The sequence below is a fragment of the Oreochromis niloticus genome, unplaced genomic scaffold (genome assembly GCF_001858045.2).
Source record: "Oreochromis niloticus isolate F11D_XX unplaced genomic scaffold, O_niloticus_UMD_NMBU tig00001993_pilon, whole genome shotgun sequence".
NCBI classification, from domain to species: Eukaryota; Metazoa; Chordata; class Actinopteri; order Cichliformes; family Cichlidae; genus Oreochromis; species Oreochromis niloticus.
In genome coordinates this window covers 36,133-63,101 of record NW_020327529.1, presented here as the reverse complement: position 1 = coordinate 63,101, position 26,969 = coordinate 36,133, and the positions used below count along the sequence as shown (strand labels likewise).

Sequence of the window (26,969 nt, the reverse complement as noted above, 5' to 3'; positions counted from 1 at the left end):
GCCAAGCGAAGGCAGATACTTTTCTTGTATAGTGGTAACTCCACACACTAGGCATCGTTCCAGACCGGCCACGGAGCTGTAGCCCCGCTCGGCTGTGAGTACGCGACTCGGGAAGGCGAGTTGTCCTCTCCGGGAACGCTGCCGTCCGAGTTCGTAGAGTTTCTCCTCTCGGTCGTACCTCGCGTCGATATACGGACAACGCTTACCTTCCTTGTATATGTGATAGATGTGCTCTCCCACAAAGGTGTCCCCTACCACAAAGCTGTGCAGAACCAAATCACAAGCAGCACATCTGTGTTTGTCCCGAGTCCATGGCAAATGTTCCATGTTCGCCTTATGTCCTAACTCCGAGAAATCGCAAACGGTGCCAATGGCGGATGCGTCGCATTCCCATATATCGCCGAGCGCATAGTCTACGGTCCCTGGAACCGCCGCTTTGGTGAACAACGGAGCTCCCGCGGGCCTTATCGCCAGAGTTGTCTTGATGAGAAACTGTTTCAACTCCAAAGCCATGTCAGCACACGCTGGATGGTGAACATCTCCCCTTTTCTGCGAGCACAGCACGCAATACCAGCACCCCGCCAGTATTGTGTACTGATCTTTTGCGAGCAGTAGGTGCAATGGGAAAGCAACTCGACCTTCTTGGAAGTGTAGCAGGCCATCTAACAGCCGCAGTTCGTTCTCGCGGTGTTTAAACTTGGCCTTTAGGTAACGGCATCGGTGCCCTGTGGCAGCGTTACGAAGGACGTGCTCGTTTAGGCTTCTGTCGGCCTGTTTGTATCCCGACAAGACTATGTTGCAGTCTACGCATTTGTATGTGTCGTGCGTGCCTGCGACGTGAACCATCCCCGTGGCGTCTGCCAACCAAGCGGATCCGAAGGTGGGGGGTTCGTTGAGACGCTGGACACTTTGGCTAAACCCGTCAGAGACGATGACGCCTGGACCCGATGCGTCTATATTCAGCCAGCACGGGAGGACCACGCGCTCTGGGGTACACGGTTGTGGCATCTCATCAAGTAGTCTGGCTGCTCTTTTGTTTTGAATATCGGCAATCTGGTTTCTTAAGTTACTGCCCATGGTTCTAGCAGTTGTAAGCGATGAATGCCTGGGTGTTCATCAGTGTCTGTAGTTGTCATCGCCGACCGACCGTGTGTGTTCAGCTGAGCGTACACTCCACTCAGAGTTTATAATACACCGATCTGGCATATCACAATTACCGTTTACAGTGATGTCTATTCACAGTGATGTCCATTCACAGCGACTCAGAGCACTCGTCCGCCAACTCAGAGCATTCGTCCGTCGACCCAGAGCATTCGTCCGCCGACTCAGAGCATTCGTCCGCCGACTCAGCGCATTCATCCGCCGACCCAGAGCGATCGTCCGCGGACTCAGAGCATTCGTCCGCCGACCCAGAGCATTCATCTGCCAACCCAGAGCAATCGTCCGCCGACCCAGAGGATTCGTCCGCCGACCCAGAGGATTCGTTCACCGACTCGGAGCACTCGTCGACCTACCCAGAGCATAAGTCCGCCGACCCAGAGCATTCATTCGCCGAGGTTCAAAAGGCCGGTTAACCCGCTTTGTAGCACAACCACATAACACTTCCTGTCGATCGCTGGGAGTGGACAAGGAGCAAACCTGTGGTCTTTCATCTACTCTGTGTAAAGTACACACAAAACCCCCCAAATATGAATAACACCGTGGAACTACGAACACACCATGGCGAAACCGAGCTGGTGGTCACGCAGACGATGGTCAAAACCCGTGTGTACACACGGGACCGCCGTAGGCACCACGATCAACACCCGTTGGGCAGGTGCTTGTGCCCCAAACTTTTCTTCGAATCAAAAGGCACTATTTTTGAAACAAATATCTCGACCGGCCTAGAAGCGCTAATTAAAGCGGGGATCTTAGCTCGACCTCTTCGTGTGTACTGCATTGGAGAACACATCGAGGTGAAATATACCACGGACACAGGATCGGTCTCGAGGGTATGGCTGTGCACAAACGAGACCCCCGCGGTGATACTAGCGTGGGCCTCACCGACCGAAGCCTGGTGTTGTGACAGCAGAATCAAAGAAACCGTCCGGCGCCGTAGTGGCATCGGGCAAATACGGGACGTGGAACCTACTAGAAACGGGCGAGGCAACGAAGTCGGCACGATTCCTCTTGTGTTACACGCCAACGATTGCAGATATAATTAGCAATGAGCTTGCTATTCAATCGACCTGTTGCTGGTTCATCCATGTGCATAATGTGTGAATGTAACAAGACAATGTTTATGCTCCAACCACAAATAAAAAAAATACATACAGTTTGATATATCAAATGGGTTTGTTTATTTGTTTTCACAATGTGTATACATGACAAAAACACTTTTGTACAGCAATGTCATCCGACCAGTTCTTTACAACCGCGGCAGGACGAAGCCGACAATGTTCGCAATGCTCTCTCTGCACAAGCGGTCACAAATCGACCGGTGCACACCACGCATTCCTCCGGCGTCAGTAGCCTAGCCATGTCATTTAGCTCTTGTTCACTCACGCCCTGACAGTTCATATCCAGAAGGAGATCTGTCACAGTCAGCTGTAACGTTTTTGCGCTGACGGGCGAAATGTCTAACGTCTTGGTCATGGCTATTAGGCAACACGCTGCTACGCAGGGCACAGGCTTATATTTAAGCAGTTCTAGGGTCAGGGCTCGTCTTGCGTACAATTTCATAGCTAAAGACCGTATACACGGCTCCTTTGTGAATGCATCTGCATTCGCTGTCTCACTCACATGCTCTAGGAGCATGCACTTACAAAGCACGCTGATTGCAGTCTCTGTGTACGTGGGGAATAAGCTGCCTTTTAGTGTCACTGTTATCTCTTGTTGTTTTTGCCGTACACAGTGCACTGTAGTACATTCTGCGTCATCCTCGTCATGGTTGGGGTCGGCGGTAGCCACTTTCACGGGCCACCGATAAGCGAGACACACATGGTGTAAACTCACGGTCCTGCAAACACTGTGCATGTGGCACGAAAGCAATAAACATGCCGCACGTGTAGCTCTAATCTCACGCAACAGGTCCTGGAGCTCTCTGCCGTTTCGCAGTGATGTTACCACATATCTGTCCAACAGATCAAGTGCGCCCGAAACCATTGTGTGCACATCCACAGATGTGCAGTGTGGTGCGATGTACGCAAACCACGACACCGCGGCCAGTCTATAATTGTTGTACTTCTCCAGGTGTATGCCATGTAGGCCTTGGGTATGCAACAAAGCCGCTGGTGCATGGACACGATGTAGATGAACTTGGCTCAGGACGGCCTTCTTCAAATCCTCCTTGGTCATCGAGTGTAAGCCGAATTCCATGTCTGGCGTGGGAATGACAAGTTGCTCATCGTCGTCCTTGTCCGCTGCACATTTGGGATTGCCACGACAGATGCAGATGTTAGCTGATTGTTTCACAGGGGCACCGGAATCAAGTTTCCTCTTTCTTGGCATCAGTTTCACAGTGTGACCTGGAGGCCCTGTGGTGAAATCCACTGTGACAAAGAGCAACAGCGTAGGTCAATAGTAACCTCAGAACATGCACCGCATCAATGTGCGCAACCGCCGCTGAATACAAAATGGTCGCTGCAGGTCGGCGGCTCCCGACACACAGGTCGGCGAGGAAAGTGCTGCAGTTCGGTGGCTCCCGACCCACAGGTCGGCGAGGAAAGTGCTGCAGGTCGGCGGCTCGGGAGCCGCAGGTCGGCGAGGAAAGTGCTGCAGGTCGGCGGCTCGGGAGCCGCAGGTCGGCGAGGAAAGTGCTGCAGGTCGGCGGCTCCCGACCCGCAGGTAGGCTGGCTTTCCATTTTATCAGTGGAAAAGTCAGTTAGTTCACTGGGACCACGACGGGGTATATGAGCAAACAGGATCCTTGGTATGTTACAGTGAGACATCAGCTCAAATCTAATACACACAACCTTTGTTGATCATACGGCTTGGGACAAATCATTGGACATCGTATACCATGGCATATTCTGCTGTTGCAGTTATGATCGCATGTGGAGTTTTAGTTGTCTACACGACTGCAAATGACCACCAGTGCCCGTTTCTCCAAATGTGCCCAGAACTGCCGTTGGGCTTAAGATGCACAAACGACTTTGACAGCACAATGACCTGCACTATCCTACAAGATCTGGTATTTCGAACGCCACGGTCTGAGACTGGACAAGAGACTGTGATCAATCCCGAGGAAGCGTTCGTCAAGGCTACATACGGCACACATACCAGCAAGTGTGTGTTGAAAAGAAGCGGTTCCGGATTGTCCTGTAGTATGCAATTCAATGGCAACCGCATCTTCGACCAACACCAGAGATGGACAATAGAACTTGTGTACAAAAATGACATTGTTCAAATGCGATACGGGGACTACAACCCGATCTGCTTCATGAAGCTAGACCCACCCTCAGCGCTTTCAGGCTCAGGCTCTACCATTACCATAGACCGATGGAGTCACAGGTCACTTTCCAGCATGTACGTGGAAGTAGAGTGGCGGAAAGAAAACGCTATATCTTTCAGAGAGATTCGAAGGTGTGTCAGTGACAAGAGCTGTCAACTAAAGGTTCCTGCCTTGTACGAAGATGGAACCGTGACCGCGAGAGCTAGATGGACACCCGGGATCCCAATGGCAGTTCAGAAATACTGGAGCGACTGGAGTGACACTATCACCTGGTCTCTAGGCTGAAGGTGGGGATGGTTGTCTTTTATTTGAATAGTGTAATCACAAAGTCTTGTGTACATATGAATAACAATAAAGTCTTATCACAATGAACCCAATGTCGTTTTAGTTTTTTTTTGTCATATCAGTGTTTCGGTGGACGTGACGTTATTGGTACATTGCACACAGACAATAAAAAAGGCAGTACCGCTGCCAATAAGTGTCCAGCAGGCTCCAACCCAGCGCGTATTATAGTGCCGACCTGTGGGACGGCAGGCAGTAACGTGTTGTGTTGCCTTGTGTCTGTTGATCATATGTAGGGACGACATGAGGGTTACATTACTCTACAACGATGAGATACCTAAACCGTTTTAGATTCACTACACCTATATACTCAGAGAGCTTCACAAAAGACTTATTGGAACGCCTCAGAAACAAGGCGTTTGCTTCCTATTCCACGGTGATCAGATCCACGGGTGACCAAACGCTTAGTGGGTTTGTTTATTTAAGAAGGCAAGGTACACTCGACAGTGTGGACACGTACTTAAACAGCATAGCATCAAACTGCCGAGTAGAGGTAACACCAGTTCTTCTGCGCGACTCCGCCAACACGTTGCTCCGGGAGTACTCCTTGCTTGTGCAGCACGGTGGTGGTGTGCTCGAACAGCAACACGGAGAGGAATTCGATATCATAACGGTGACACAGTATACGTTTGCCGCAACAGGCTACACTCCCACGGATCTATCGTGTCTGGTGGCCGACCTGGAGACATCCAACTATGTATCATACATAGTATTATTACAAGAAGATACCGCGTGTGGGTTCATACATGCAAAGGATGCGAAGTGCTCGCGGCGCATTAGGAAATCATTAAGCGGCAACCTGATTGTTGAGCCAGTTCACAAAGGCACAACTGACGGTGATGCCATTGACTTCTACAAATCCCTGGCATCCAATGGAAACGGTGTCGTTCTATGTGTGAAAGACCAAAGAACGGACGCCGTGAACAACGTAATCGCTCCGATACACAGCTCGACTTTGGCGAGGGAGTCCAAGTTGCTGGTTCGAAGATATCCGGTTGAAAACAAACCCGGGTGTTCTGACGTTATTGTTATACGTGATCCGCCAGCAGACACACTGATACTCGAGCAACCAGCGTCCCAGTTGCCCGCTGTGATTTCCGAGACTCAGCAAACGGAACATCTATCGACGAGTACTCTAGCTCGCCGCGCAACGGCCACAAGAAGAGCTAAACGATCAGCAGTCCGCCACAATTCCAGTTCCAACAGTCGTCGATGGAACAGTGTGTTTCACAGAGAAATGAACTGGTTGACGCGCCGTAAGCGTGTCACTGAATCACAGCCCATTACCTCGTCCGGCATCGACACGTGCGAAACCACTAAGACTCTGTTCAACATCAACACCTGCGAAGTGCTTCTGCAGTTGTACAACCACCATCGCTCATTTGTCACTGTAGCGGATTGACATTGCGTCTCGCGTGAACACCATGGACAAGTACGCGATTGTTACACAGGTAGGCGAAGGGACATATGGTGTTGTGTATCACGTTAAATGTTGCGCTACCGATCAACGCTACGCGTTGAAGTGCCACGAGAATAGCAAAGACGGCAGTATGATGGACTCCACCGTCCGAGAACTCTCTTGTCTATCGGCTCTGAGAGGCCACCCCAATATAGTGGAGACACTGGACTGTTTCCTTCACGAGGGCAAGATATCAACGCTCATGCCCTATCTCCCCTTAACGCTGTTTAAGGTGATCTACCAGGGTCGCGATCACTCGGGCCTGTTGCCGATTACGTACATCAGCCGTTTCTCTCTGGAGATCGCCGACGCTCTGTCTTACATGCACGGGCTTAACATGATACACAGAGATCTGACGCCCGCTAATGTGTTGCTTACAGCGGACACGCTAACCGTGAAGGTGGCAGATATGGGGCTTTCTAGGTATGCTGCAAAGTCCATGAGTTCTGGGTTGGTAACCGAGTCCTACAGAGCCCCGGAATTATTTGACGCAGAGGAGGAGGAGGAGGAGGAGGAGAAGAAGAAGTGTACTGCACAATACACCTGCGCAATCGACATGTGGAGCCTGGGAGTGCTGATAGTAGATGCCATGGAGGCGACGATGACCTTTCACAGTAAAAACTTTCCAACGTATAGAATCATCAAGGAAACTCTCGGTCGAAACGACCACAGCGCGAAAAGCATGTGGAATCCCCTGCGTGTAATGCCCACCCTAATGGGGTGTTTGCCAGTGAAGAGAATTGCCTTGGAATTGCTGCAGTACGACCCGAAGCACAGACTCACTGCGCGGATGTTACTAGATGACAGCAAATGGCAACGGATTTCCGATGCGATCACCGACGTTGATATTGACCGTGTGAAACGTTATGCTGACATTCGGCAAACAGCCTGAAATGCACACTAGTGTGCATTTATGTTGCGATGTGAGGACGCTCGTATGTATGTGTGTTTATGTTTGTGCATTCATCCAATAAAGCATCGTACTCCCTTTGTCATTGTGCAGTCATGTTTGTTTTATTTGTGTGGAAGACAAGATTGTTATGCATACAACCAGAGTCCATATATAATGTAATACCACATGTTGACACCGAGCAGACCCCAACAGCATCGTTGTTCATATATAGAGACACGCAAGCAGTGGCACGAGCAACACTTTGGAGTCGAGTCCTCCGTTGCGGCTGGCGTTGGAACAGCACACGTTGACTTTGTTGATCGTGGCTTCTATGTTGTCAACTGTGAACATATACCATGGTAACTGACATGTAGTTTATATATTACACAAACATACACACGTGTGGCATTCGGCGGGCTTACGTTTGGCTAATATGGCATACAGCTGCACCTTGGTGGTGTCCACGGGCTGCAGGGGGTCCAATTTGGGTATGTCAATGTGGTCGTCGTCTGTATATGCTAAGGACGACAAGAGTGCATTGTTTTTACTTGACACCCGATCCAACAACCGTGCCGTTATCGTAGCGTACATATGTGCATACTACTTACACCAAGTGGTGGTATGCGGTGTCATGCGCTCGGATTCCTTTGCCGTGCTCCCAGTGGCAGGACCATCGATTGGAGTATCATCAGGATTAGCCTCGAGAGCCCGACTGACTTGTGAACAGGACTGATCAGCTTTAGCGCTTCGTCGTGTGTACATGAAATACTTGTAGTTTACATTGCCGCGCCCCACAAACGCCGTACCGTTTGGGGTTATAAAACAGCCACTGGTCAGCCTTTCTGTTGGGCTCATAGTGTGATTCCATATCTCTATTACACGCCAGATGTCGGGAGTCTCAACGTGAAACGTGTAAATTGCGCCGACTCCATCTAACGGAGTGATAACTGCCGTGCTTTCTGTTACGCTACACGGCGTCCTTCCCGTTCCACAGCGTGCCTTTGCCATGTAATAATATAGACCTCGCTCGATTGGCGTGGCGATGACAGTGAATCTCTCCCCACCAAACACATATCGCCCTTCGTCGTTGCAAGTAAGAAATCGAATGGTGATCTGGTACCCCAATCTAGTGTGTGTCACTTCATACAGATGGTGGCTAGCTGGCCTGACGACGTGACCGTTTTTTCGAAAGACAGAAGTAGGGCTTTCCAAATAGCCAGGTAATGTGAGTGAATAAGACAGTTTTCCAAATACAGCTAGTTCTTCTTGACCCGCGTAGCCAATCGCACTTTGGCTGCAACACTCCAGCCAAAGTGCTAGCAGGCTGACTAGCACGCGAACGCAAGCTTTTGACTGCCACATGTTTCCAGCAAACCCACTTGCAATCGACGAACACACCAGGAGTCTTGGGGCTTTATACCCTTGTGAAGGGGTTCGGTGTAGTGAGTCGGACCGACTGAGAATGAGCAACCGCCGACCTAGAATGCTGACAGAGACGTTTTGTTCGGTACACACTGTTCTGTTTGTTTCCACTGAATATTGTGTATAGTATATGTATTTTGTGTATGCGGCGTACTTTACATCAATTGGTACTATGTTATCGGTACATAGACACTGACGTTTGTGTGTGTTTTTGTGTACCATGTTGATGATGAACAGTGGCCGACCTAGACGCCGAGCGCGGCCGACCTAGACGCCGAGAGCGGCTGACCTAGACGCCGAGCGCGGCCGACCTAGACGCCGAGAGCGCCCGACCTAGACGCAATAGTGACCGACCTAGACGCCGAGAGTGGCCGACCTAGACGCAATAGTGACCGACCTAGATGCCGAGAGTGGCCGACCTAGACGCAATAGTGGCCGACCTAGAAGTCGAGAGTGGCCGACCTAGGAATATGCTGGCTGTATGTATGGAACGCGAGGATGGCTTACGGTGCACTTGCTCCGAGACCCCAGCTCGCAACTATGGAGAAGAACGACTCCAGGTTGGTTTGGGGTTCACCTACACAATGCACTCACAGTGACCATGTGTTGCTTCGCGACGGCATCGCGATCAGCCGCAAATACCCCGATGAGAAGCATCCTGCTAATCGGTGGAAGAGAATATGCGGTAGCATAGCAGCTTTGCTGAGAACCACCCCGGTGTGTTTCGAACACGGAGCCGGCTGCCTGTCTAGCTTGATCACCGAGGCTAACGGGATCACATTCCCCACCATACCTGAGATATTGTCAGTGGAGAGCCGTTCCGGCGTAACGGATTACTACATAGCACAGAAGCTATTTGCCGCAATGGTGGTGCATCTCACAGACGTGAAACCTGCCAACGATTTGGTCGAAGCACTGTCCTGTCGCGATGCGGTTCTTTGCTACAAGGGTGCATCGGGTCTCATGTTCACGTACCCTAGCATCATGTCGGATGACTACGAAGGTCTGATCGCCATGTTTCGCGGAGACTATATAATTTACACGGGCGACTTGCGTTTCACCGGACACGCAAATCCATCTGAGCTGCTGCGACAAATCACCTGGTGTTTCACCGAGCTCATACGTGTCAGCTTCGCAGGCTGCGGTGGGACATCGCACCAAGGGCATCTGGTGCTTTACACAAGAAGGAAACTACAATAAGTCCCTCCGTTACTATCATACACAGAGGGCCTTGTGTGTTTTAATGTTGATGCTGACCTGCAGTGTGGGATTGAGCTTTTCCTCACGATGTTTTTCTTTTACCAACAATGTGTTTCAGAGAATGCAACCGACTTACGGCAGACAAATCGCAGGTTTGGGGGGCTGATGGGGCCCGTCCACACAACACTCGGACTCAGACCGTATAAGCTCAAAGGCGTCCGATGGACCTAGGACAGTGGAATCGCCGTCGGGTCTCGACGAAACCACCAGGGAGTGTCCTATGTGTTTCGCACACGAGCGTGGCGAACCCCTCGACCGCCTACGGCCACTGATGGAAGCAATGGAAGATGAAGATGTCATCCAGTGGTATATGTGTTTTGACCACGATGTCATGTATGACCACGATGTCGTACAGTGGCATATGTGTCCTGGTGGTAACACGGAGCAAGAGTTGTGTTGTTATCGTCGAGGTGTCTCTGTTGCTGGCGGAACGCAGAATGTCACATGTTTCTCTGTACTATAATACGTTACGTGCAACCTCTTGAATAAAGCCTTTGAGATGTGTACAATGTGGACCGTGTCATTGCTTCAGGCCTTATTTCATTTTGACTTTTGATGATATGGTTATACTTTTGCAGGTGGACAAATGTAGACAAACAACCAAGCACTCATACTTAACCTACCATCTAGCTGTCACAAAATGTACGAGTAACGTGTCTGGTAACTGATGCGTATGATTTGTATGGTTTGAACGGTACAAGAATAAATACAAAAGATGGGACACATTCCACTTGTTGTTCAACGGTGGTCATTTATTATCAAACGTGATACAAAGCACAAAACATGCAAATTCCATCCTTTACAGGTCAGTGTCAGCACAGAAAATCATCGACACATAATCACTTGCGAGACACGGGACGGGTTCTGTTTGACATTTGCTTGGAGGACAGCTGACAGGTGCTGTCTTCTTCGGAATGGCTTGCAGGGCTCCCCGCCGCGGCACTTTTCTCAGTCACGATACGCCGCCAACCACTCGTACTCCTTGCTGCCAGTCCACTCAGTCCTCAACACACCACGTTCCCCAGGGGGGCGTCTCGCTGGCGGTTGGGGTAGCCTTCCTCTAGTTCGCGAGTACGAGACGGGGGCTTTAGCGATCTCCGAACGGCAGGCCGATCCTCGTGCGTGTCGCGATCGAGGGAGGGTTTATTCTTTCTGTTGACAAGAGGTGGTAACGTTGGCGTCACCGGGCGCAATCTGCCGTCATAGGAAGCATCGTCGCAGTCTGATGCCACTTGTAAGGTTCCCATCATATCGCAGATCCCTCTAGGAGACGAAGCATCTCGGTCGGCTGTTTCCAAGCCTCTGATCATGTCGTAGTGATCTTTATCTACCGAGCGCTCGATCGCCTGCTTTCTGCAATGTCGCATGAGCGACTCCATGCTTGGAAACACAAAGCGATCGGGGGGTTCAACGCCAGAAGACAAGACATACTCGGCGCATTTCCCGTCTGGATCCCTGAACACAAGCCGTTCGGTGGATGACCCACTGCCAGAAGACAAGACATACCCTGTACATGTCTCGTCTGGGTCGACTATGTATTTCCAGATGCACCCCTTGCCTTTATCGCACCCCTTGCCTTTAGTGAACAACTCGAACGTGGCTAGGTCTCCGTCGGGGCCATGCGTCAGGGCAATATACCCTGGCTCCTGCTTAGCCATTGCAGAAAAGCATTGGGTTCTGCTTAGGAAGTAGGGAGTCGCACCGGCAACGACGGCACTTCGCCAACTGGCAAAGGCACACATGTCACGTTCTCGCATCTTAATCCTCAAAGCTCCTTTTCGGTTAAGCTGCTCCGTCATGGTGTGAAGCTAGATATATATGTCCACCGTGGATACACTGAGTTACAGCATGTGTACGACTAGTTGTCCGATGAGTGTTAGTACTGTTTCATCGGTACATGCGGTCTAGCCTACATGGCGGCCATTAACATCGTGACTCCGATGCACATTCTTGTGAACCAGTTGTGTTTTACGCGCAAGGTGAACAACGTTTCGTTACGATCGTGTTCCACCAACCATCGAGCCCCAAGCGACTCGACTCGATCCCGTAGGTCAACGGCGTTGTTCTGGTCCGTTATAAAGTCAAAGTATTTCTCGTACATCGGACTGAGGTACACCAAAAGCTGATCTCTGTCGCGAATCTGAATGGCGCGCACGTCCCTTTCCTCACACACGCGTAGCTCGCAGCCAGCGAGTTCGTCCGGTTCACCCTGCACGGGCAGCGGGTAGTTGGCATACAGATTATAGAACCTCCCGTTGCTAGACACGCTAGCGTGTTCGCATATACGGATGAGGTTAGAATAGGCCGACGCCGACTCCCTCATCGTTTGACCACACAGCTCCGGATTGCTGGTCCACAGCGATAGTGCCACACTCGGGTTTCTAGCTCTAATCGACCGGAATTTCATGTCCTCTGAACTACTTGTCACGTACACCAAATCGCCTTCGCTGGTTAACCAAAAGGCCCTGAGCGCCTTGGGTTGCCGATCGCACCGGCGTTCGAGATCCACGTCGTTGGGCAGCTCGCTTGTCATCATGATTCTGTTACGTTCGACCAAATCTCTATCGGTTAATGCATCCCCTCCGTTGGTGAAAATGTAGCCGTTGTCTGTAGGTGTACCCGAAAATAACCAGCAGTATCTGAAGTATATTTTATGCGGAAGGACAAACTGCATCAGAGAGGCCTTGGTGGGACACCTCAGTTCTTTTTCCGTGTGACACAACGCAGGACTATTCGCGAGAAGTCGCGCGGGACAGAGTTCCACGCCGTCGTTCTGGACGAAATACTTTTCGCTTCCGTCTGCTCGACACTCTCCGGCTGTGGCGATGTTGCACCGCGGTGCGTTGTCCCCGTACGTGGAGGATACCCAGTGGCTGTTGACAGAATTCGCCAGGGATCCCATCGTTACATCTCAAGTAGCTCCGATCGGGGTGTCGGTGGACTGTATCCGAATCAGACTGTCCAAGATGACAAGAGACAGCGAGAAGGAGCGGGAACACACCGAAACAATCGCCGAGTACACGCAGTTGCTCACGAATCGCACAGCGCAAGCCCTTTTGATACAGTGGCTCGGCTTAGAAGGAGCTCGAGCGAGAATGCGGACTTTGCAAACGACCAACGCCCTTAGTAAGCAGGACTCGCATGCTGTCATGCGGAGATTCGGCAGCATGATCGACCGGGTGTTTGAATATTTCCAAGTCAAAGACATGAGACTGGAACCCTTTCAAATTGAACTCCTGCGAGGTGTGGTGTTAGGTGTTACGCTCACTCAACTGGGCGACAATCTCTACAAGTACAAACACGCATTGCTGTCCAAACTCGGACTAGCTCCCCTGGGATCCGAGGCGTACGACCACGCGAAACCCACGCAAAGTCACTGGTATCACATAGAGAAGGACTTTGAGCGTTACGCAAATCCGTACACGCTTTGCCTAGCACCGAGGCAGTGCGGCAAGAGTCTGATGATGAGACTGCTCCTAGCGTCTGTGTTGTTGCACTTGGACATCAACGTTATGGTCCAGGCTCAAAATAACCACATGTGCACTACGTTGAGATTGGGTGTAGAATCTGCCATGGAAGAACTGCAGAGGTTACCGTCATTCAAGGAGGAAGAGAAACCGGTCGGTGTGTATGGCAGTCCCGAGAATAGGATCTACAGATTTCGCGATGGGTACAAGGGCTCGGCGTTTATCCACTTCCTAGCTTCTAGTAACGACGTAAGTATCGCTGTGTTCGTTTCGATGCCTTGTCAACTTGACCTCACTTCTGTTTTCTCAAGCAAGCTTTTCTTCTTCTTCTTCTTCTTCTTCTTCTTCACACACCCACACGTGCATATATATAAAATCCGGGTAAGTGGCGTACACACGGTAAGTGCTGTGTTGCTACACAAACATAACCTTACAGTGCACCGATGGACTTGGACGCCGAGCCCGCTGTTACGGATGAGACGGCACCTACTCTACAGGAACACTGCTTCTTGACAAGAGGAGCGGAGGCCAATGTATGGCATCTGTGGAATTCGTCTAGTTCGGCCTTAGCCTTACACAAAGACGAAATCGCCCGTGTCCATGGGGTGAGGTCGGACATGGAACGTACCACGTTCTGTCAAATACGTATTGTGCGAGACATGGCGGTGCCCGGGTTGAAGAGTCGTCAGTGTGTGGCAGGCCATGACATAGAGCTCCAAGAACCTCTCGCTGATGCCTTGTTGGCTGCCGCAGACAGCGAGCTAGTGCAAAGGTGTATGTCGAAGGGAATAAAATGTGCTACGTTCCTGGAGCATTATGTTAAACGCGATGACACCGAGGAACTTGACCTGGGCGAACGCATGCATTCGCTGTTTGTTTGTGCGACACAAGAAATGCTGACCAGGAAGTACCATATAATGCACCATTACCCACTTTTCAACCGGATGATGAGCATGTACTATGTGGAGAAGGACACCACAGCCCCCCCTTCGCTGGAAGATGTAATCAACCAAGGAAGGCTGTTGGACAAGCGTGTTGGTGAACACGAGTCCTTGCATGGACTTTCGGTCACGGGATTGGACCACCTAACCTTCAAACGATGGAATTACCCTTACGTGAAAGACAACTCGCTAGACGTGACCTGTAGCGAAGACGAACCAGCTGAATCGACTCGGGTTACACCGGAGCTAAAGTTCGAACTGCAGGCCGATCGCAAGTCCGAGTCGCTTACATCCGACTGCGCCGCCTTTGTGAACAGAGACTCAGTGGTGCAACGGGAAGTCAAACCGACCGATGGGATACACCAACGCCCCACAACCCCCGGTCCATCGTTTCTAACGACACACACGGCCTCTCACACCGCGCCTTTGGAGCAGCAGGTGGAACACAAAGGCACGATACACTGGATCAATAACCACCCGGGGACTTTGACGGACAGGCCCGCGGCGTTCCCTTACAGGTTCGCCGTGCACGTGGGACAAGGTGTCACGTTCAACGATCTGATTCAGTACTGCGTGACACGAGAACCGCAGGCTCAGATTGGATCGCTGCCGTCGCGTAGAGAATGGGGCTCTGTGAACCCAGTGCTGCTTATGGAGGACAATGTCGATCCTGCTACCGGGAAGACTACGCATTCTTACGTTGTAACATCCAGAGGACACCTCAGCGAGCTGACAACTCGGCCTTGTTACAACGAGGTCTTTCTGCCCGGAAGACCAGTGACTCGGTTGAATCTAGATGTAGACATGAAGTGTTGCGCGTCGTGTCACGCGCGGTACACTTCCCCGCTTGGGGCAGTGAAGGTCAACTGCGCGACGAGACGCAAGGTTAGCCGAGCGATGGCGAGTAGTTTGTTGTTGGTGGTAGCCGAGTCGTTACTGTCCATGGCGAACGTAACGCCAATGGCACCAACGGCCAAACAGACCGATAGCCCTGATGGCGTAAGCCTGAAGGAGCTCACAAGAGCAATCGGTAAAGTGGCCGTGTACATCAGATCGTCGTCCGTGCAATCTAAGTTGAGCCTTAGGATGCTATGGTATCTGCCCGTGGAACTGTGCAGTGTCCGTGGCATAGAGGCGTACAGGCCGTTATTGCAAGAAATGGAGAAGGTCTCACTTTGCTACGTGTTACTTTCGTACCCGGAGGAGACACGGTCCTGCAGCCTGTGTGATCTGAGCAAGGCGATAACGCGGAGCGCTTCAAAGAACGACGTTCGCTGTTTGCGGCTGAGCGCGGACGTGCCTCGCAAAACGACAAGGCGTTCGGCCATTAACAAGGCTCCGTATTCCTTTAGAAAATCAGTGCGATTACCCAACTGCTACAAACAAGGCACCGGATTCGAATACGTAGAAACGTTTAACGACCAGGTCAATCTCCCCGGGTCTGGGTTCGACCATCATCTTTCTCTTTCTGTGGGACTTTCATCCAATCCCATCGCAGACGATGTCACGTTTCTGGGTGACCGATTCGTGGACTTACTGAAAGAACGCCAGGGGTTGCCCGCAATCAAATTCATCGCCGAAGACAGCCCTGATGGCGAACGAGTGGAGAATGAGGCTAAACGACTTATGGGTTTGTGGGGGTTGCCTGTGACTGTTAGGCAAACTGGAACGGGGTTGTTCTGTGTGCAAGCCACGGAGAAGTCGACGACGTACCCGTGCCCCAAACATAACAGAGTACACTCTACTTCTAAACTCAGCGCTCTTGTCAGGGTAGGTGTAGAAAACAGGACTCGAATGCAGGACCCCTTAGGGAAAAGACAGTGGATTTATTTACAGTGCGGTAAAGGTGCAGCAGTTCAATAAATATATGTGTAGTGACGGGGTCCCCCGGTGTGGTCTCCTCCTTCTCCTCCTAGCAGTGCTCGTGGCCGTGAAGTGAAAACACACGTAGTGACTCCTTCCAACAGAAATCCCAAAAGGCAGTCCAGCTCCCGTGATCTTCTCTCTCCATTTTCCACCTAGCGGCAAACACACAAACACACGCAGAGTCACTAAGCAAACCTCGGCTTCAACATTAACTGCCACAAAAAACCGTCCGTGCTGCTCTACCGTGCTTCACACAATGATCCAGCGCTGACTGAAGCTCGATCGCCCTGTTAAGAAGGCAGCCCGGGAGATGGCGGTTAATTAGTTACAGCTGGTCGGCTCCGATCAACAACAGGTGCGGTCAGCGCGGGAACACTCTCGGGAATGCTCGTCACCGCTCGGAGGTAAACAACCATGTTTACGAGAGAGAGAGAGTGAGAGAGAGAGAGAGAGAAATGGGAGAGAAAGGAAGAGCGCAACATGCACACAATAACGCACGGGCAGGCAGCCAGGCAAAGCCTGTCGGACCATGACAGTACCCCACCGTTAACGGGAGCCTCCCGGCGACCGACCAAACTTGTCCGGGTGCCGCCTGCGGAATTCTCTCACCATAGCGTCATCGAGAATAGCGGATCGCGGCACCCAGCAACGCTCTTCCGGACCATACCCCTCCCAGTCCACCAAGTATTGGAAGCCCCTACCGCGGCGCCTAGCGTCCATAATCCGCGTTATGGAATATGCCGGTGCGCCATCGATAATCCGGGCAGGTGGTGGGGACCCAGCAGGCGGGCACAACGGGCTGGTCCGGACTGGTTTCACCTGAGAAACATGAAACACATCATGAATCCGCATAGTGCGGGGCAAAGACAACCTCAATGTCACCGGATTGAGGACCGACTGAACAGGGAAAGGCCCGATGAAGCGGGGACCCAACTTCTTGGACTCAGTCCGAAGGGGAATGTACCTGGTCGAGAGCCACACCCTCTGGCCAACCTGGTAAGCCGGCGCCTGAGTGCGGCGGCGGTCCGCCAACCGCTTATTCCGTTCCGCCGTCCTAAGCAAGGCTGCCCTAGTAGCCTTCCAGGCGCGCCGACATCGACGAATATGATGTTGGACAGATGGCACGGCAAGCTCACCCTCCATGACGGACAGGAGCGGAGGTAGATAACCCAGAGAGGCTTCAAAAGGCGACACTCCCGTTGCTGTTGACGTACTGGCGTTGTGGGCATATTCAACCCAGGCCAACTGCTCGCTCCAAGTGGACTGGTTAGATGAGACGACACAGCGTAGCATGGCCTCCAGTTCCTGATTCGCCCTCTCAGCTTGACCATTAGTCTGCGGGTGAAAACCAGAAGACAAACTGACCCGGGCCCCCAGTTCCGCACAAAACTCCTTCCACACCCGGGAAGTAAACTGAGGCCCTCGGTCCGACACAATGTCTTGGGGAATGCCATGCAAACGGAAAACATGCCGGACCAGGAGTTTAGCAGTTTCCAAAGCAGACGGGAGTTTAGCCAGGGCCACAAAATGGACTGCCTTGGAAAAGCGGTCAACAATGGTAAGTATGACGGTATTACCAGAGGATGGCGGCAAGCCGGTGACAAAGTCCACCGCTATGTGAGACCAAGGACGGCTGGCGACAGCAAGTGGCCGCAACTGACCCGAGGGTGGAGAGCTAGGAACCTTGTTCTGAGCACAGATGGTACATGCAGCGACATACTCCTGGACATCCTTCGCCAGAGAAGGCCACCAGAACAAGCGTTGTAAAAACTTGATGGTACGGTTCTTACCCGGGTGGCAGGAGAACTTAGCTGCGTGCGCCCAATGAATGACCTTGCCACGGACAGCCGAGGGAACATACTGTCGGCCCGCTGGGCCTGAACCGGGATCAGGTTCTAGTCGCTGAGCCTCCCTGATCAACTTCTCAATCTCCCACGTCACGGCACCCACCACACAGCCGGCCGGGATGATAGTCCTCTCCTCCTTCTCCTCCTCCTCCCCACTGGAAGCAAACTGGCGCGAGAGGGCATCCGGCTTGGCGTTACGCGACCCTGGCCTGTAAGTGATGACGAGATCAAAACGAGTAAAAAACAAGGCCCACCTGGCTTGCCGGGCGTTGAGGCGTTTGGCCGTCTGCAGATACGACAGATTCTTATGGTCCGTCCAGACCAGCACCGGATGCACACTCCCCTCCAGCCAGTGGCGCCATTCCTCCAAGGCCAACTTGATTGCCAGGAGCTCCCGATCCCCAACATCATAATTACGCTCCGCCTGGGAAAGACGATGGGAGAAGAAGGCGCAGGGATGGAGTCTACCGGCCACTCGTTGAGAAAGGACCGCTCCAACACCAGAATCCGATGCGTCCACTTCCACAATGAAGGGTTGAGACAAATCTGCGTGAACGAGAATGGGGGCAGACGAAAATAACAGTTTCAGTTGCGCAAAAGCCTGTTGGGCCCGGGGCGACCACACAAACTGCAGTTTAGGAGAAGTGAGAGCAGTCAACGGCAACACCACAGTGCTAAAGTTACGAATGAACTTACGATAGAAGTTCGCAAAGCCCAAGAACTTCTGGAGCGCCTTCCGGGTCCCAGGCTCAGGCCACTCTACCACTGCCTTGACTTTAGCAGGATCTGCTCTCAACTGCCCCCGATCAATCACAAACCCCAGAAAAGACACTGTCGGGACGTGAAACTCACACTTCTCACCTTTGACGAACAGGCGATTCTCCAACAGCCGTCGAAGGACCAGTCTGACGTGTTCAACATGCTCCGCATGAGTCTTGGAAAAAATGAGAATATCATCCAAGTACACAAAAGCTAAGTGGTTAATGAAATTCCGAAGCACGTCATTCACCATAGCCTGAAACACTGCCGGAGCATTGGTAAGACCGAAAGGCATGACCAAATATTCGAAATGGCCCAAGTGCGTGTTGAACGCAGTCTTCCATTCATCCCCTTCTCGAATACGAACCAAATGATAGGCATTGCGAAGGTCCAGCTTAGAAAAAATGGTGGCTCCCTGGAGCAACTCAAACGCGGACGCCAACAGAGGGAGAGGATATTTGTTCTTGATGGTTATTTTGTTGAGACCGCAAAAGTCAATACAGGGACGAAGGGATTTATCCTTCTTCTCAACAAAAAAGAATCCTGCCCCAAGCGGGGAAGTGGACGGTCGAATGATGCCAGCGGAAAGTGAGTCGGTGATATAGCGCTCCATGGACTCGCGCTCAGGCTTGGACAGGCTGTACAGGCGGCTGGAGGGCAGTGTAGCTCCCGGAAGCAAATCAATGCCACAATCATAAGGTCGGTGAGGCGGAAGCGATGAGGCCAAACTCTTGCTGAACACTTTAGCTAGATCATGATATTCAGCCGGAACAACAGAGAGATCTGGAGTACAGACAGAGTCCGTCGCCACAGTCGGCGTCAGATTGGGAACAGCTGACCGTAAGCACTGCTTGTGACACCACTCACTCCATCCCCCCACACTACCCTGGGCCCAATCTATCTGAGGGTTATGACGTTGAAGCCACGGGTAACCTAACACCAATGGAGTACCAGGTGCCTTAAACAGAAACAAACTTATCTTTTCAACATGATTACCAGAAAGAACCAGCGTGATTTCATGCGTGCGATGCGTGACTTTGGCCAGCACTTCCCCATTGAGGGCAGACACATGTAAAGGAAAATGCAGGGAAACAAGCAGGACCCCCAATCTCCTGGCTAAAGTCTCGTCCATAAAGCTTTGTTCCGCGCCAGAATCCACTAGTGCATTACAGGAATAAGTCATGGACTGAAAGATAAGCTTGGCGGGGCAGCTGAGGTGGGGTAACACATCTCCTGTCGCACCCATCAGTAACCCCACCGCTACTGACAGGCCGAATCTTTTAGCCGAGACGGGCATGAGTCTGCAAAGTGCCCCTTCTTTCCACATGCAAAGCACTCACCCATCTGGCGCTTCTTCCTCCACCCCGGCTTGTTGAATGTAGCTCGCCCTAGCTGCATCGGCTCCCCCTCCGTCTCCTCAAGCTCACGCTCCCCTTGTCCTCCTCCATCAGAAGAAGTGCTTAGCCAACCACCCGGGCTCCCTGTTGCCCAGCGGGCTCCTTCAGCCCGCCCTCCGTATTCTCGCATGTGGTCATCAAGGCTGATACACAAATTAATCAAAGCATCCAACGATTTAGGTAATTCTTTGGTGGCCAACTCACGTCTGAGTCCTTCATTCAGGCTATGGAGAAACGCCCCCCGAAGTGCTTTTTCCTCCCAGCCAGTTTCCTCAGCCAGGATCCAAAAATCCACAGAGAAATCCGCCACACTCTTTTTGCCCTGTCTTAAAGAAAACAAACGGTGAGCAGCTGCATCCGGATTAGAACCTTTATCAAAAACACTGCGGAACTTGGTCAGAAAATCAGGATAAGAAATATTGGGGTCGGAGCGCAGCACTGCCTGAGCCCACTTCAGGGCTCTCCCAGTCATGAGTTGCACCATGAGGGCAATCTTGGCACCGTCGGTAGCATAGGCGCGAGTCTGTTGGCGAAAACTCAAGTCACACTGAGTTAAGAAGCCCCTACACTTATCTAAATCCCCTGAAAATTTTTCAGGCACAGGTAAAGTGTGCTCACGCATGGGTGGAGGTGGAGAGGGAGGAAGAGGGCAGGCGGCCGCAACGCTTAAGGAGGGTAATTGAGGTGAAGCATTAGCTGCTGCTGGGCCAGGAGATTGCCACATACCTTTGAGTTCCGTTACTACCTGAAGCAGGGCGCCCTGTTCCTTAGAAATATGCTGAAGCATCTTCTCATGTCGTTCCAATAGGTCCGCCTGAAGAGATAGCTCCCGTTGTACAGAATCGGAGTCCGCCGAGTCCAATGCTGGCTGGATCATTCTGTCAGGGTAGGTGTAGAAAACAGGACTCGAATGCAGGACCCCTTAGGGAAAAGACAGTGGATTTATTTACAGTGCGGTAAAGGTGCAGCAGTTCAATAAATATATGTGTAGTGACGGGGTCCCCCGGTGTGGTCTCCTCCTTCTCCTCCTAGCAGTGCTCGTGGCCATGAAGTGAAAACACACGTAGTGACTCCTTCCAACAGAAATCCCAAAAGGCAGTCCAGCTCCCGTGATCTTCTCTCTCCGTTTTCCACCTAGCGGCAAACACACAAACACACGCAGAGTCACTAAGCAAACCTCGGCTTCAACATTAACTGCCACAAAAAACCGTCCGTGCTGCTCTACCGTGCTTCACACAATGATCCAGCGCTGACTGAAGCTCGATCGCCCTGTTAAGAAGGCAGCCCGGGAGATGGCGGTTAATTAGTTACAGCTGGTCGGCTCCGATCAACAACAGGTGTGGTCAGCGCGGGAACACTCTCGGGAATGCTCGTCACCGCTCGGAGGTAAACAACCATGTTTACGAGAGAGAGAGAGCGAGAGAGAGAGAGAGAGAAATGGGAGAGAAAGGAAGAGCGCAACATGCACACAATAACGCACGGGCAGGCAGCCAGGCAAAGCCTGTCGGACCATGACAGCTCTAGTGTTTGCCACACAAACCAAACACAAATGTTTTGTCACTTAACAGTAATAATGTGTTGGGTTTTTGTTATGTACAACAAATAAAGAATCCACCGTGGAACTACTCGTGTTTGTTGTTATTGAGTACATGTCTGATAGCAATAATAGGTAAGAGACACACTGTGATATTACTACAAAATATACACTTTATTCAATTCAGGAAACACAAAGGTACACGGATACATTGATCGCAAAGTACATCATCATTGACATTACAACATATACTCTCAGCACAGATCATAAAACAAAACAAGTAACACAGTAAGTGACAGGGCTGATGCTATTGTCCTAACTGTAATACCTCATGTAGTACGAGGAACATGTGGCATTAAAACGCTAATGCGTTGAATGTCGGCCCACCATGAGCAGATGGGACGAGAAAAATATACAACAAAGCCAACAACAGCCAAAAGTAGTATGCAGACTACAGCTACAATCACATGGCTCCTGGTTCGATCTGTTGATGTAGACAAAGCAACAAGGTCACCGCAAATACATACACACAAAGGGCCAAATGTGAATTGTACACAGAAAGGTTTGAGTGTTGGTCTCACCGTTTGTTGGAGTAGCGTCTCGGTGATCTGCAGTTGTTGGAGTTTGCAGCGGTGTCTCTGTTGTCGAGTTTCTGACAAGTGTTGAATCTAAATGACAAAACAAAAAGTCAACGCTCGTCACCACACTGTAGCCTGAGTGAGTTTGGCACCACACAACACCATCAACAAAAACGTTTGCTCTCACCAACTACAAGTTCGACGATCGCAAATTTCACCCGACTCTGTAGCTTTGGTACGAAACAGCGGTATCTGCCTGCGTCTCCCTCCGACACATTCGTAATCTTCAGGGAAATGTTCCCGTGTTTCATGTCGTCGGCAAACAACTCCGTCCTCCTGACGTACGACGCGATCTTCATGTCGGGAACCTCCGTCTTGTCTCTGTATAGGTGAACGTACTCCACTCGGCTGAGCCGGTCGGACGGGTCAGGTTTGAGGCCGAGTTTGGACCACTCCACCGTCAAACCCCGGACATCGAACGTGGGCTCCAGGTGACACGGCAGCACCACAGTGTCACCCGGAGCGGCTACGGTGGGAAGATTCGAACCAACCACCAGAATCTCACCTGGACACAGACAGAAAAGCATACACCGTAAACTAAGAGCTACACAACTCCTGTTTAACTCTTTGCAACGTTACATTTAGCGACATTTTAGACATAACCATTGAGCCAGCGATGGCTGTTCGTGGTACTGTGATCCTGATATTATAACACGCTTTGTGTTGTCATGTATGAATAAAAATGCCGTTGATCATCCAGCGCATTCGCTTGTTGTCTCTGCTTCACAATAAAGAAGAACTAAGACCACGCTCATTGAGTACAGGTTTCTTTTTATTTAGTTCACATGTGAAAAACACAAAAATCAAGAGCATTAAGATGGAGTACGCAGAGCACAGCGGACACACAACATTAGATCAGGGCCCTCCTGATAGAAATAAACAACCGTTCGTTATATGAATGAAATGGCCGTTAGAACTTGTGCATCGCGCCACGCTTGATGCTCTGTGGCGGTCCGGTGAATCGAGCCGGCGGCTGGGGCGTTTCACATTCAGCCAGCTGGTAAACCCTCTCGGCACAACGTGACAGAGGTCCGATGGGTAACTCCATCCACGCCGGATCGTCGGAGTTCAACATGGGACTTCTATACCCGAAACGCCACCTAGTGATTGACTTTTGTGGATCGTACACTGTCACCTGTCGTATGGTAGGGTGTGTGTTCAGACCTGTGAGCATGGCGACGTGCAGAGATCCTCGGTCGACAATCCCGCCACATGCTCCGGCGATGACAAGCACGAGAACTGCTACCGTAACGTGTAATCGTGCCATCTGTGTTTGAGTGGTACGAGTCAAAACCTTGTACACTTATCCCCCTAGGTAGCCTGTGTATCCAGAGCACAGTTGACCCTGAAGTGTTTTGCCTCGGCTGGGAAGGGTTTATCTCTACCTCAGTTGCAGAGAAATCTACAGCCTGAGGCGGCCAGCTTTACGCTATAGGTCGGCGGCTCCCGACCTGCAGGTCGGCTGGCGTTGCGCTGCAGGTCGGCTGGCTCGGAGCTGCAGGTCGGCTGGCTTTGCGCTGCAGGTCGGCTGGCTCGGAGCTGCAGGTTGGCTGGCTCGGAAATGCAGGTCGGCTGGCTCGGAGCTGCAGGTCGGCTGGCTCGGAGCTGTAGGTCGGCTGGCTCGGTGCTGCAGGTCGGCTGGCTCGGTGCTGCAGGTCGGCTGGCTCGGTGCTGCAGGTTGGCTGGCTCGGAGCTGCAGGTCGGCTGGCCCGGAGCTGCAGGTCGGCTGGCCCGGTGCTGCAGGTCGGCCACTTTGCCATTAGTGAAGCGTGAACATAATACATGTTTCACAAGTAATCACTTTGTGTGTTTGCATAGTGTGATGGAATATCAGTCTCAGGGTAGGGTGTAACACTTGTGCATTGTGACTAATAGCACCAGATCAATCTAAGCTGTGTGGTGCTGTGCCAGCGACAAGATAATTGGACGTGTGTATTCTCTGGATTTACAAAGGCGTTGCCCTCTCAACTGTACACGGGATTAGGGAAGGAGGAGTGCCATCCATGACTTGTATCTCTCGCTCTCTGTGTATATATACAGATGCTTAGCGTATCTGCTAACACCGTGCTCAAGAGGATTGCAGCTCGTTTTCACTGGGGAACATGACAGAGTACTATCCACTATATCAATGGCGTCAAGACTACGACGGCGAACGGTCTCGATCCCTACGGCCACCAGTAATACCCTCTGTGCTTCAGAACGTGCAGCGGCGAAGGGAATATGAGAATAATAAGAACCATCGCATACACAACAAAGCGAGCCGACCGTGCGGTCCCACGAACCCAGGTTTGAGAGAATCGACAACTGTGAATATCACCCATTCGCGGCAGGAACGCCCATTCTACACCCCAGCTAAACAGAGGCGCTCCAATGTGGCCAGCAACCAAACGGTTTCGTCTAGATACCAAGAGCAACACCCCCAAGCAAAACACCTTCATTTGGACAGAGGAGCTGCCGATTGCCGTGAGCGCCTTATGTCCCGGGATACCAATACCACACCTATGTCAAATTCTAGGACTGGGTATAAACACAAGCGTCTGGATGTCACACCAAGTCGCTTCAGCAATAAGCCCGCGGGACAAGACAGGAATCGGAGCAATAGGCAGAAGGACACCTCATACCCACCAGCTAAGGCTGCTCAACCGCATCATTACAAACCAAAGCCTCCCCGGGTTAAACGACAGCCCATCACCTTACAACGCGCGCCTCTCAGTTCCACTGGGCTCGATGCACAAGACATCAGACGCCGCGCTATCGACCAAGAGCAGCCTTGTAGTTCACACACTGTGCCAACACAACCACCTCAATCGAGACAGCCGAGTCCGAAGCAAACGCCACCGCGAGTAAAAAGGAGCAGTGTGAAAAGACCATGGAGGAATGCTAAACTCACGCGCACCCCTGACTCCGTAGACTACGACTCCGACGAAGACAACAACAACACTAGGTTTACACACAACACGGAGTATAATGGAGCTGCGCCTCAGGAGGAAGGAAACGCAGAGATCCAAAGACACTCTTTGATGAACGACCGAGTAGACCAAGAAGGCGATGCCGATGATGCTTCATCATCCGATTCCAGTGCGAGTCATACACAATCGTGTAACTCCGGGTCATCCGACTCGAGTTCATCTGGATCATGCACGGCGTCATCTGCTTCGTCGGCATCGGACTCATCGGACTCGGAAGGCGAGGTGGCATTACCTGAAGAACATAAATTAAACAGCCCATGCGCAGCCTCCGTGAAACAGGCCAGTCCTGCTGCTACTACTACAGTCATCAGCCAAGGGTCATCTCCAACAGTGGCAACGACATCGAGACAGGTTCATGGTGGTGGAAAAGGATATCCAACCGTGGTAACAACAACAACAACGGCAACAACATCAAGACAGGTTCATGGTGGTGGAAAAGGATCTGGTAGAAGTACGCAGGAGCAAGTCGGTGTCTTGCCGCGCAAACAAATGTCTAATCAACGCAACACCCACCGCAAGCCTCAAAGCGGCAACAGTGCACTCGCTTCAGAACAGAACATACGGCCAGCCATCACGACCCAAACTAAGGTCACATCTCCAGCGATATCAGGTGAAACGCACAGCCGTTCCACCCCTCCTGGCCCTCGAACGGCGATGCAAACGCCACACCACAAGCATAGGGCTCGCGGGCAGGCAGCGAGAACAACTCCTCAACGAAAGCGCAAGCCTGGTGTCGTGAAGGGTCAGGAAATATCCAATGGTGAAAATCCTATGCTTAATACACAACAAACAACGCCAGACCTTCATGTTTTACCCGACAACCAAGAGCAAGATATGAAATCTCGGGGTGTTGCCTCAGTACAAGTAGAAGAATCCATCCAAACGCCTGCTGTCACAGCCCTAGAGAAAATCACCGAAGCGTGTTCGTATCTGCGTTCCACCGCCAAGCCTAGGGAAGCGGAGTCCCCAGACGCAAACGAAGCAAGCAACGCGTGCCGGCATCTGATATCCATTGCCCAGCCTGGAGAAGCGGAGCCCCTATGCCCGAGCGAAACAAGCTCGCAGTTGCCCTTTGCTGACTCCGATTCCTCATCTGCTATGGCTGTGCGCTTACAGTATATGGGAAACATGTGTAACACTACTATAAAGGACACAAGTGATGAGCCCGCAGAACAGCTGCAAGATGAGGTACCAAAATACCAAAACAACAGCGGGTTGCCTCACCCACACTGTGGCAACGACAAACCAGCAGTAACAAAGAAACCACCGACGACCACACTCCCCACATACGACGCAACCGGCAACGATATACATGACTTTCTGAACACAGATGTACAGGCCCTAGCGACAGCAGACAATGTTGTTTTATATCAGGGTGTAATGCAACAACACAGCACCAGCCCCCCAAGATTCAAAGGCAACGTGACAAGCAGGGAGACGAGTGGGGTTCATGTAACAATGTAAGTGTGTACTATATTATCTACATGGCGAGGGTCCCACAGTCTGTGTGTACATCAATCGTCTTTCTAATACTCACATCTAATTCGTACACTGTGTTTGTGTACAAAATAGGTTCGGGGACATGGCGATAGCCCAGGAGTCTGCAGATTACGTTAATGCATTCAATAGTGACGACAACCTTGGGTTTGTCCCGGCAAGAGCGTGGATGGACAACAGCAACAGAAGCAGCAATGGGCAATACGTACCAGATCCCAACGATGTGTTGTCATTGGCATCATCACAT

The 26,969-nt window shown here is 51.5% G+C and overlaps 1 protein-coding gene and 2 long non-coding RNA genes across 3 annotated transcripts; 1 reads left to right on the top strand and 2 right to left on the bottom strand.

Moving 5' to 3' along the window:
- The first annotated feature begins 6,198 nt into the window (after positions 1-6,198).
- LOC109200616 (cyclin-dependent kinase 3-like) lies at positions 6,199-7,125 on the top strand. The gene has a single exon (XM_019356195.1). The coding sequence runs from the start codon at positions 6,199-6,201 to the stop codon at positions 7,123-7,125; it is 927 nt and encodes a 308-aa protein (XP_019211740.1).
- Positions 7,126-21,006: 13,881 nt separating this feature from the next.
- Positions 21,007-21,431, bottom strand: LOC112844892 (uncharacterized). Its single transcript, XR_003217647.1, has 2 exons — positions 21,310-21,431; positions 21,007-21,218 (listed from the first exon to the last, which is right to left on the bottom strand). It is a non-coding gene; the product is annotated as an uncharacterized LOC112844892 (long non-coding RNA).
- Positions 21,432-22,080: 649 nt separating this feature from the next.
- LOC112844893 (uncharacterized) lies at positions 22,081-22,520 on the bottom strand. Its single transcript, XR_003217648.1, has 3 exons — positions 22,384-22,520; positions 22,200-22,286; positions 22,081-22,102 (listed from the first exon to the last, which is right to left on the bottom strand). It is a non-coding gene; the product is annotated as an uncharacterized LOC112844893 (long non-coding RNA).
- Positions 22,521-26,969: the final 4,449 nt, after the last annotated feature.

Coding starts and splice junctions, on each gene's coding strand:
- LOC109200616 (XM_019356195.1), top strand. CDS start 6,199: ATGGACAAGTACGCGATTGTTACACAGGTAGGCGAAGGGACATATGGT.